The sequence below is a fragment of the Piliocolobus tephrosceles genome, chromosome 17 (assembly GCF_002776525.5).
Source record: "Piliocolobus tephrosceles isolate RC106 chromosome 17, ASM277652v3, whole genome shotgun sequence".
In the NCBI taxonomy this organism is placed as follows: Eukaryota; Metazoa; Chordata; class Mammalia; order Primates; family Cercopithecidae; genus Piliocolobus; species Piliocolobus tephrosceles.
The window spans coordinates 69425358-69437779 of record NC_045450.1 but is presented as its reverse complement, the minus strand read 5'-3'; the positions used below and the strand labels follow the sequence as shown (position 1 = coordinate 69437779).

General features: G+C 45.8%; 1 protein-coding gene across 1 annotated transcript in view; it reads right to left on the bottom strand.

The window, feature by feature from the left end:
• The window catches only part of USP10 (ubiquitin specific peptidase 10), an 81333-nt gene that overhangs the window by 3956 nt on the left and 64955 nt on the right, over positions 1 to 12422 (bottom strand). The window contains exons 10-13 of the mRNA XM_026447264.1: positions 12053 to 12230; positions 8244 to 8409; positions 3701 to 3845; positions 1132 to 1197 (exon numbers count right to left, since the gene is read on the bottom strand). Coding sequence (XP_026303049.1) covers positions 1132 to 1197; positions 3701 to 3845; positions 8244 to 8409; positions 12053 to 12230 — 555 coding nt within the window. The remainder of the gene's footprint in view (positions 1 to 1131; positions 1198 to 3700; positions 3846 to 8243; positions 8410 to 12052; positions 12231 to 12422) is intronic.

Here is a 12422-nt window from a genome sequence, read left to right as displayed (position 1 = left end):
CCCCTAGGCCCTCACCCCTGGGCCCCTCACCCCTGGCCCCCACCCCTAGGCCCTCACCCCTGGCCCCCACCCCTAGGCCCTCACCCCTGGGGCCCTCACCCCTGGCCCCCACCCACTGGCCAAGCTTCCTAAAACATTGCGTGTGAGCTGAGGCAGAAAGGAGTTGAAGCCCTGCTCTGCCACTGCAGGCCAGAGTGGTGAGTTTTTTCCTTGAGTTCTGGTTGATTCTTTTATAAAATGGGAATCCCACCTTCCATCTCCTAGGACACATGTAAGGAATAAAAGAATGATATCCTGGGAAGAGGTTCAATACATGTGTGAAGGTCAATAAATGGCAGTGTTATGTTACGATACAAACATCTCACCAAAGGCCACACCAGAGGAGGAAACACATAGAAGCCAGAAACATGTAATCAAAACAGCCTGGGAAGCCAACAGAAGTGCTGCAAACAGCAACGATCCAAAGAGGCAAAGACTCAGAGGCATAAAAGACGAGCCTATGAAAGAGAGAGGAGGATAAAAGGGAAGACAGAATGGAAAGGGAAGGTGTGGAAGAAAAACTGATACTGCAGGGAGCCTAAGCCAGGGGACAGAAGAGGTCTCAAGGCCCACCCATGAGGGAACAGGGGGTGCCATTCGCCCTCTTGGGAGATTTCTCATGAGTGACTGGGGGGCCTGGCCACCGAGGGGCTGGTGTAATCGGGCCCACCCTCTCAAGCGGCCCTAACAATATCTGTGGAGGAGGACGCAGGGATCACAGCTGGGGGCGCGCTCACCCAACCTGGCCGGGAGACCAGGTGTCGTGGAAACTCCGCAGCACTGCCACCCACAGGAGAGGTCACATTCTCCAACAGCCAGCCTGGGAGCCCGAAACTCCCTCCTCTGACTCAAAGACAGAAATGTTCACTTTGAGCAAGGTCTTCTGCTATCTCTCTTCAGGGCCAAGATGATAATCTGTCATCTAGGCAGAGTTTCAGGTAAAACTCTCACACGACTCTCTGACTCAAGGCCACAGGATACCTAAGTAGAGTATCTGGTCGCTACGCTAAGTTGTGTTTCAGCAAAATTGTGCCCACATATAATTCCTTTCATCAGTGTTTTATTGAAGAAGTAATGTACAAATTTACTCACCTGCAAAGAGCCGATAGGTTCTGTGGCATTTAAAATTCTTATTTTTAACCCCTGGAGAAAGCAGTTCTGGAAAACAAAATATCAACGGCTTGAAGCACTTTTAGAAAGGCTCAGGGTAACAGCAGCAAAAAATGGCTAACAACATTCTCCCCATCAAGGAAACCACCTGTTAGACCAGGAACAAAACAACACTTCATCCCTTTAGTTGCATAAAAATTGACTCATGAGGAAAATGAGCCATGTGATGTAGTAGGACACAAAATGCGCAGCCAGCCCTCTAAAGAAACAGGAGCAATGGTCGAGGCTGTGATGCTCCTGCGGGAGGCCCCTTAAAAGCAGGTGCTCCACAAAATGGGAAAGAAAAAAGCTGCTGACTTAAAAACAAAACAGTTATGAAACATCCAATAATTAAAATATTTTACATGAGTCAGATCATAAAACTTCAATTATAGGCTGGGCACGGTGGCTCACACCTGTAATCCCAGCACTTTGGGAGGCTGAGGCGGGCAGATCATGAGTTCAGGAGATCGAGGCCATCCTGGCTAACACAGTGAAACCCCATCTCTACTAAAAATACAAAAAATTAGCCAGGTGTGGTGGCACGTGGCTGTTGTCTCAGCTACTCGGGAGGCTGAGGCAGGAGAATCACCTGAACATGGGAGGTGGACATTGCAGTGAGCTGAGATCACGCCACTGCACTCCAGTCTGGGTGACAGAGCAAGACTCCGTCTTGAAGAAAAACAAAAAACAAACAAACAAAAAAAACTTCAATTGAAGAACAGCAACACGATTTCTCCAAATAGGAACCAGTCTACCAGCTACTACGAGGTGCGAACTCCCTGCTCTTACCGCATGCAGAAGTACCACTTACATGGACACCAGAGTCCATCGATGGTGCGCTGTTCGAGGCAGCCATCAGTGGTTCCTTCTCTACTGCCTACCCAGTGACCTAAGTGAGGTCCTCTTGTCCCCATTTCTGTTTTTTGTTTCTTTTTTTTTGAGATGGAATCTTGCTCTGTTGCCCAGGCTAGAGTGCAGTGGCATGATCTCAGTTCACTGCAACCTCTGCTTCCTGGGTTAAAGCGATTTTCCTGCCTCAGCCTCCCAAGTAGCTGCGATTACAGGCGCCCACCACCATGCCAGGCTAATTTTTGTGTTTTTAGAAGAGACAGGGTTTCACCATGTTGTCAGGCTGGTCTCGAACTCCTGACCTCAGGTGATCCGCCTGCCTCAGCCTCCCAAAGTGCTGGGATTACAGGCATGAGCCACTGTGCCCAGCACCCATTTATGTCATATTTTGATAACGTATTAGAGGTAGCAGCTGATATAAAAATACAGCAAGCAAGAAAAGATATAAAAATAAAATCACTGTAGAAAAATATCCAAGTCAGCTCAGACAGCTGATCTGGAGGCGAGTGAAGATGCAGGAGCAGAGGTCGAGGATGCCTTCTTTGACTCGGCCAGCATTCTAGGTTTCCAGATGGACAGAATAAAATGGGGAGGAGGATCTGTTACATGATTCTCACTGGCATCTTTCTTCCTCTTGCTGGTCCTCAAATGGGATTAAAAAGCAATCCGCTGATGAGTGACAAAGCAGATGGAAGTGTGAGAGCAGCAATGGACACTAAACCCAGCAGAGCAGCCAAGTCCGTCAGCAGAAAGCACAGCTCTTGTGTAGAGGCCTGGGAGAGACAGTGTCTGAGTCTTCAAGGGAAGGTATAGGGCTCCCCTAGGGCAGAGAGGAAGCCGGCTAGAAACCAGCCATGCCCACAGTTCCCGGATCATCTACATGGAAGCAGGTGCGAGGTGGGGTTGCCGTGCCGGGGGAGGAAGGGGAAGGGGGCCTCTCGGTTCAGGTTTGTTCCTCTATAAGACCCAGGAGGGAGGTCCAGTGTCCTCTTTTCTGCTTCCCAGACACCTCGATATTCTGAGAATCCTCTGTAGCTAATCACAGTCCCAATCAAGCCTCAGTGTTGTACTATACGTTTTCACAAATTCTGAAGCTTTCAAGAAAAGTCTTCTTGAAGCTGTGCTTTTACCAAGATGCCCTTAACCTGGGGCTCTTTAAAACTGCTTCCAAAAAGTGCTGAGCCCATGACCTGACAGAGACTTGAGGCTGGTAAGTGCCACATGTCTTACTTGTGCGCCACCACAACTAGAGGTTAGAAGGGACTCTTACTGCCTATGAGAAATCATTCTTACTTCACTAAAAAGCCACCTAACCGGGCTAGACAACACAGCTGTTAATACTCAGTGTAAGGCAAAGTATGCACCATTCATCCCTGAAATGTTCACAGAAAAGTGATGTTCTTTTTGATAGACAAAAGCTCCTATTTTTCTAATCTAGTAAGATTATAGAGTTTAGTGATTTTTGCCTCTGCTTTTAACAGGCCACTTTCATGAGAATTTTAGTATTAAGGTCTATTACAAGTTAAGAAACTTAAAACAAGTCCAAGTCCAGCAAGAGAATGCCCTCACTCCTGGCACCATAAGGAAATGCTACAGGGTTGAGCTGCTGATTTGCAGGAGCGCATCACCACGAACACTCCCGACCTCATGTATGCATTACCTTTACTAATTTCCAAGTCCACAGGATATTCAATATTTTTGATAAGCTTCTGGCACCCACCAGTCTTCTCATAAACGAATCGTTTCAGGTGTAGCACGAGGACAGGAGGGAGTTTTTCCAGAGTCACTCTTCGACTTATCTCAACCTAAGACACAAAGCACACCAGGACACACCGTCCCTGTCTTACTTGCAACAGCTGACAACACATCCACCTTCCGCTCAAAGATGTCCTCTGAGGGCTGAGGCCTGAGAGTTCTCTGGCAGGGCTTCATGGCTTTTCCTGCCTCGCAGAAGCTCTGAGACTACCAATGCTCCTCTTAAGAAAATGCACATGGCCAGATGCAGTGGCTCACGCCTATTAATCCCAGCACTTTGGGAGGCTGAGACACGCAGATCACCTGAGGTCAGGAGTTCGAGACCAGGCTGGTCAACATGGTGAACCCTCGTCTCTACTAAAAATACAAAATTAGCCAGGCGTGGTGGTGGGTGCCTGTAACCCCAGCTACTTGGGTAGCAGGGGCAAGAGAATCGCTTGAGAGGTGGAGGTTGCAGTGAGCTGCGTTCGCGCCACTGTACTCCAGCCTGGGCAACACCGTGAGACCTTGTCTCAGAGAAAAAGAAAAAAGAAAAGGAAGAGAAATGCACATATTCCTGTAAGCACAACTGCAGAGAGTCTCTTGGGTCCCTGAAGTCCAGATGTAAAAACTCTTAAGAACTTTACTCTGTGGCATTACCGACGAATTAGCATAAGAATTAAAAAGCTAACTTAGTACCACCTTATTCATGTACTGACTCCTCCGCCTTTTGTTTTGGGAGGGAGTTCTCATGCTGTCACCCAGGCTGGAGTGCAGTGGTGCAATCTCGGCTCACTGCAACCTCCGTCTCCCGGGTTCAAGCGATTCTCCTGTCTCAGCCTCCTGAGTAGCTGGGATTATAGGCTTCCACCATCACATCTGGCTAATTTTTGTAGTTTTAGTAAAGAAGGGGTTTCACCATGTTGTCCAGGCTGGTCTTGAACTCCTGACTTCAGGTGATCCACACACCTCAGCCTCCCAAAGCGCTGAGATTACAGGCCTGAGCCACCACGCTCGGCCTAGTATTGACCCATTTTAAAATAACTCTGATAGTACTGATAAAACTGCTACCAGTATGTTTTTTCAATTAGATATTTTTTGTTTTTGTTTTTGAGACAGGATTTCACTCTGGTTGCCCATGCTAGAGTGCAGTGGCGTGATGACCACTCACTGCAGCCTCGACTTCCTGGGCTCAGGTGATTCTCCCACCTCAGCTTCCCGAGTAGCTGGGACTACAGCCATAAGCCCAGCTGGTCTTGAACTCCTGGACTTAAGCAATCTGCTCGCCTCAGTCTCCCAAAGTGCTGAGATTCCAGGCCAATCAGATGTTTTAAATAACCTTTAAAGCTATTTATTCTAATAATGAGTTTTATTAATTTAATCTGTTTCTGAAGTACTTTCACAGGTCTAATGAATGTTGCTTTTAAATAAAGTCAGGTTTTTTGTTATTAAGATGCATCTTTACAAATAACACTTAATCCCTTTATCTATCATTCTCTGTACTTAAAAACTTTTTGATGCTTCCCATATTCATTTGGATAATACTTTTTTTTTTTTTTGGAGACAGACTCTTGCTCTGTCACCCAGGCTGGAGTGCAGTGGTGTGATCTCAGCTCACTGCAACCTCCACCTCCCAGGTTCAAGTGATTCTCCTGCCTCAGCCTCCTGAATAGCTGGGACTACAGGTGCACACCACCATGCCTAGTTACTTTTTGTATTTTTAGTAGAGATGGGGTTTCAACATGTTGGCCAGGATAGTCTTGATCTCTTGACTTCATGATCTGCCTGCCTCAGCCTCCCAAAGTGCTGGGATTACAGGCGTGAGCCACTGCGTCCTGCCTGGAGAATACTTTTTGTGTGAGTAATTTAAAAGTAACAATCCAAAAGATAGCAGCATATATAGCACAATTTAAAAACTATCAGAGAACTAGATTCACATCTAGTTGAAACTATTTTCAAGGGTATTAGGCAAGCTCATAAGTCATCACTGGTTGGGTTTATTAACCTTCCAGACCCTTCCATGCCTGTCTTCCCACCTAGACTAAGGTCCTAGGAGCAAAAACCACCTCGCACAGCTCCACATTCCCATGCGTCTTTATGTCCTGTGTCTCCATAGCCAACAAGCACTTCTGAGTGAATGAAGGGTGTGAACACAGCTCAACAGTTATAAGCAGAGATGGGGACTGTAAGACCTAGTCTCCTCACTTGTGAATTAAGAGAGCAGGGCCGAATTATCTCTAGGATGCTTTTCAGTGCTTACTGATCTGTGATTTTCACATTAACATTCTCAGTTGATTCACTAAATGGTTAATCCGAAATTATTAAATGTGTATTTTGGGTTTCCAGACAAACTGAGGCTTCATTTCTAATCACTCAACAAAGGCAGACATTTTCTACACAGCAAATATTTCATATAATCCTATTTTCCCCCAAAACCTTCACATGTTCCCACAGAAAAACACTTCTGATCTAAAACATAATAAAGTTGGCATTTTAAAAACTTAAAAAAAAAATCACATTCAAGAAAATATGTAATGTGCTCCTTACAGATACTTCCATACAGGCTGTCCAAAACCTTCCTCAAACATCTGTTGTTCAAAGTGGTCCTCATCTCATCTGATGACACACTACAACAACCGTGCAGCCAGAACAGCTAGCAGCATTCTTTTTTTATCTTCAGGAGTCCACCAAAATGCCAGTTTTCCTTTATTTTTATTTATTTTTACATTTTAGAGACAGGGTTTCACTATGCACAGGCTGGACTGCAGTGGCGCGATCATAGCTCACCGTAGCCTCGAACTGCTGGGCTCAGGCAATCCTCCTGCCTCAGCCTCCTAAAGTGCTAGGACTATGGGCGTGAGCCACCGCACCTGGCCCACCTTCTTTCTTGAAGCCTCTTCCTCCAAACCTGCTATTCAGGATAAACCATTCTTTCTTCACTACCATCTAACAACAGGCTGACAACTGCCTATATGCCTCAATCCCTGCCCTCACACCACCACCCCTACCAGCCCACCCCAGCAAAGTCAAACTGTAATTGCAGCAGAAGCAAAAGAGAAAAACAGACACATTACAAAAGGGTCTTCCCTAGGTAGCCCACAGAAAGGCTGACCACCTCCCCAACAGCGTGGGTGGCCAAAGACTCCCATAGTTGGCTCAAGAAAACAGAGTAAGCAGAGTGGAACAGCAGCCAGGGCCAGGGAGCCATCTCTGGAGTTGCAGCTGCCACAGAAGAGAGCCTAGCCGACAGAGTCACCCACAGTCAATGCACAACTGAACCACCCAACCAACCTCCCCAACACAAATACCACTTTTTCCCTGTCTCTCTTCCACGAGGTCCACCGCCAGACTCTGCTTAGCTCATTCACTGAAGTCAACTACCAAGTTTCTGCCTCGGGCTCCTACTGCTTCTATTTTTTAAACAAAATCGCCCATGAGATGCAAGTCTGCAAATGCGGCAGAAGATTAAGCATAACTTCTACGGTTGTCCCCCAGAGCCTGGGCGGGCAGTCCACAGCAGGACACCGCTGAGGTGCTAAGGGTCCCGATGTCCTCCTTTGCTCTTTTTGACTCAGAGCACACAAGCCAAGCCAAGGATAGATCCATTCCAGTCATACAGTGTGATGACAAGTCTTCTACGCTGAAGCACCTTATTTTACCTTGTAGCTGCCATCCACTGCTCATTATTCAAATATCGCTTTGCAGGAATGCTATGGATTGGCCATAATTATCAGCCTGCATTCATCTCCCCAGTGCATTTTTATGAATTCACTGCCACAACCTAAGATACATAACAGAGAAGACACTCTCTGCTGCAGAGCAGGAAACAGTCATAAGCTGGCACATGTGGATAGCCAAGAACTAATCAGCTCTCACAGGGCAGAATGCTATCCGTCTCACCTGACCGAGTTGACAAGGACTCCACCAAGCTATAATCTGATAAGTCTTAAATTCATGAAGACTGAAAGACTCAGGATCTCATCTTTTCCAGATCAAACCAAAGAGTAACAAGCATCAGAACAATGACTATACTATTTTTACAATGACCTGGAAGATCTACAATCAAATGCAAAACAGATGTGTTTGGAATCTCTTTGACATCCTAACTAATCTAATGAAAGCTGTACCCTACGGTATCATGAACATAAATGAGCTACTCGGCCTCTGTCAGAGGTAGTATTGATGTTGTGATATCATGATTAGATTGCCAGAAAATTAAATGTAGCTCAAGATAAACAACCCAAAGGAGATCATTACCTTGTGTAATATGATTTAGAGCTAAAAGAGGCCCTTGGGATCATGTTTCAACCATTTCATTGTAAAAGCGTAAAAACTTTCAGTACAAAACGGTTAAGCAACTGATTTGAGAGGTGAAACTCAGATCCACTTCCCCTCATTCCTAATGCTGTGTTCTTTCCACCACACCAGAGCACCTCAGTAGAAAGGTTCAAAATCAAGTGTGAACATACCTCTTGCTTGGTTTTTGTGGTATAACCTTGGACAGATTCTCTTGCCACCAAGCTCTCCAGGGCATCCTGGACTGTGCGTATCTTGTCAGACTGGATATCCAACTGCAACGTGAAAAATGGCTGCAAAGTGGCAGATTCTTTTGAACTCTGCTGGTAAACCACAGACCTAAGAATTGAAAGCAAAAACAAAAAAATTAAGAGACCACTCCTTGCCACTTTCCCTTAAGATTTAACCAAGAGGAATAAACACTGAAAATAAGATTATTCAGTATCACTTTCAAAAGACCACAGAGAAAAGCCAAAAATATACTGAATTTAAAAATAATTCTGCTGAATAGCACCTCCTTAGTATTTCTAACAACTAAATCTACCAGTTGATAAATGTTCCCAGCGCCAGTGCTCTGGAAGAAAACATATTTCATTTTCCAAATTCTTTCACCTCCTCTCCACACTGTTATTTACTGCACCCGTTCATAAACGCAGCTACCCTGCCATGGCCTCAAAATGCCGATGCGTTCCATTTTCTCCAAGTATCATAGCCTGTTCTAATAAAACAAAGGAAATCCCAAGGTAAACAGAGGATTTTTAATGGCATTTTCCTCCTATAAAAATGTCTTACAAAAAGAAGAAGGGGAGTAGGGTGTGTAGAATAAAAAACAAGTTAACATTCCAGGAAAAAAGGCTGCCACCCTTCCAAGAAGGGTGCCAGTTTGACCTTGTTTTCTTAGCTGGTTTTTCACTTCATTTTTTTTTCTTTTTCTAAGTTTTTCTGAGTAAAAATTGTGTGTTCGGCCCATCTCTCATTTAGCCTCAGCAAGGGAACATGCCAGGGGTTCAACAAGGGCTGCTATTTCTGCCGTCTCAGTGACCTAGTTTCTAAACGGAATAAAATGGGTGTGGACAGGTACTCAGGCTTTCCAGAACAGATGTGGTGAAGAGCTCGCTAAAAGCTTTTCTGTCCAGGGTTTAATTAGGCATCTCCATGCTCCTTTACAGTATGAAGACTTCGGTGACAACAGTTCCCCTGGTTCCAGAGAGGGATGCAGCAGCGGGGAAACCTCTCATGAGAGCTGGTAGAGAAATCAACAAGAAGCCCTCTTGCCTCAGTGGTCCTGTGTTTTAGCAAAGGTGGCACCAGGGAAGAAAGGTCTTCCTGGGGAAACTGAAAAACATCTGAAGAGGCTGAGTTTTAGAAGAAAATCTTCCAATTGGTGTGAATAAAGAATCATGCTTCATAATGGCTGAAAAGAAGTTCCTATGTTGTAAGAATTCCTTATCTTTGCTTTACTGTTTTTCAAAAGAAACATCAACAACCAATTTCAACACAGAGACCCCTCAGAGGATGTAGCTAGCAGCCATGACAGCGCCATTCAATCTGAGCCAGCAAGTCCTCCAAAGTGGACGCTGGTATTTTCCACTGGTTACTCTTAGACAAATTTGGGATCTTTGAGTATGCTGACCCTCTGCGGCCTTGAAATTCTGACACCCGACCTCTGCACAAAAACCATGTTCCCCATGCCTCCATTTGAGCTGTCCCTTCATCCTTCTCTCCCATCCCTAGGGGGTGTTCCCACTATCCTAAACCAGGCTGCTGGGCTGAAGGAGCAAAGGGCACAGCCGCCCCTCACTGCTGCACGCCAACCTGGACCTTGGCGTCTCCCTGCCAACACCACATGTCCCAAGGAACCACAGGCAGTGGTCGGGGCTAGGCGTTTCCCAGGCGACAACTGACCACACAGCTGCCGTGGACACCCCACAAAGCACCAGAATAGAAAGGGGCTGGTGGAATGGAGCTCACAGTGCAGAACACAGAAGTGACTTGTTCAAGGTCACATGGCTGCTCAACTGGCTTCTAAATCCAGTTCCACGGAGGACCAGAAACCAGCTTCTGAGGGAGTCAGCGCAGGTTTCTGAGGTTCTTATTATTCACCTGTTGAAAGTTGCTGATTCAATCTCAGAACTGAGAGACTGAATCAAGTCTTGATGCCTTAAAAGGGGTGGTATTTCTTCCAGGTACACAGCATTTGGGACAACAATAGACTAAGAGTGTCACTGAAATGCCAGCCTGGGGGTTATGCTGCAAGGCCTCAGAAAGGAAATCAGACTGCAATGAGGCCCTTTCAGTACTTTCGATGGGTAAACCTGCTTGGAGATGGTACAAGTTTTGCTGAATTCCACATCACAGTGGTACTGAAAAGCTCTCAGGTAAATAAAGAAAAACCTTTCTGAAGGACTTTGTGAATGGGCAAAAAGCTGGTTAAGGGAACTGGCACACAGCCAGGTGCCAGGGACTCCAGCCCAGTCACGTGTCCGTCCGTGTAAAAAAGACCTCCCTTCAGACTCCCTTCACTCTCTAGCTCACCTGGTTCCAATCAGTTCACAACAGCCAAAAAGGGAAACAACTGTCTGTGGATGGGCCAATGGATAAAGAAACTGGTGTGTATATATATACAAGGAAATACTATTCAGCTGTAAAAAAGACCCTGCCATCTGCCGCAACACGAATGAACCTGGGGAATGTTATACTAAGTTAAATAAAGCAGACACAGAAAGAAAAATATTGCATGGTCTCACTTATACATGGATTCTAAAAATAAAAGACAAAACTACAGAGATAGGGAAAACAGTGGTTCCTAGGGGTGGGGAGTGGGAATGGGATATGTAGGTCGAAGGACACCAAGTGGCAGCTACACAAGTGAACAGGCCTAGAGATCTGATGTGGAACATCGGACAAGAGCTACTCATAGTGCACCGTATTTGGGACTTTTGCGAAATGGGTAAACAGCTGCTCCTGCCATTTGCACACACACACACAAGGGTAACTGTGATGGGGAATGTTTATCTGCTTCACTCTAACAACTATTTTACTATCTCTATTTCGTAACATCTTGTGTACACTTTAAATATACACAATTTATTAACGTAAATAAATGAAATTCCTCCAGATACATTAATTTCTGCTCTTACCAAAACACATGGTTTGACTAGCTGGGGTTTTTTTTTTTTTTTTTTGGACACAGTCTCGCTTTGTCACCCAGGCTGGAGTGCAGTGGTGTACTCTTGGCTCACTGCAACCTCTGCCTACTGGAGGCGGTTTTAATGTTGCAAGTTTTAAATGTTGATGAAGTCTAATAAATATATATATATATTTTTCTCGTATGGTTATTACTTTTTTATGACCTATCTTATGAAACCTTTGCCTATCCCCAAGTCATGATGATATTCTCCTATATCTTTTTTTATTTTTTTTCTTGAGATAGAGTCTCACTCAGTCACCCATGCTGGAGTGCAACGGCACAATCTAGGCTCACTGCAACCTCTGTCTCCTGGGTTCAAGCGATTCTCCTGCCTCAGCCTCCCGAGTAGCTGGGATTACAGGTGCCCGTCACCATACCCGGTTGATTTTTGTATGTTTAGTAGAGACGGGGTGTCAAGCTTGCCTCGAACTTCTGACCTCAGGTGATCCACTCACCTTGGCCTCCCAAAGTGCTGGGATTACAGGCAAGAGCCACCACGTACGGCCAATTAGCTGGCTTTTCTCTTACTCCCTAGCAATGAGCAGTTGAGCTTGACGGAGTAGAAGTGAGGAGCTCCCTGTCCCTTGCAGACATGCGCCAGCAGGCAGAGAATGAGCCGTGGGGGCTGACTAGGGAGGCATCAGGAAGTGCAAGAGAAGAGCAGGCAGGGGAGCAAGATGCAAACCATTATGTCCAAGAAGTCTCAAGACAAGCCTCACACCTCCCCCTCTTCACCAACATGGCTAAACCCCGGAAAAGGCAAATATTAAGTTATTCTAGAAAAGCACAAACCTGATGTGTCCACCAAAAATGCCGGTGATTGGAGTCTGAACAAAATCCGCCTGGCGGGTGACGGAAGTCTTGTTCCGGGGCCCCACTTGCTCCCACTCATCCTCGCTTCCTTCACCTTGTTCTTCCTGCTCCTCTTCAGTGACTGAGTGGTTTTTGGGGCCATTGGAAATCGTAAGTTCTGAAAAGGAGAGCATCTACTTAGACTACTATTTACAACAAGAACAGCAAAAAATAAAAAGGCACAGATCTGTCAACTGTAGCCTTGAAAATGAAATCAGGGTGTGTTCTACATTAAGAGCCACGGCAACCAATCACACAGGCGCAACGCCACCGGATCCACGGCAACCAATCGCAACAGGCGCAACGCCAC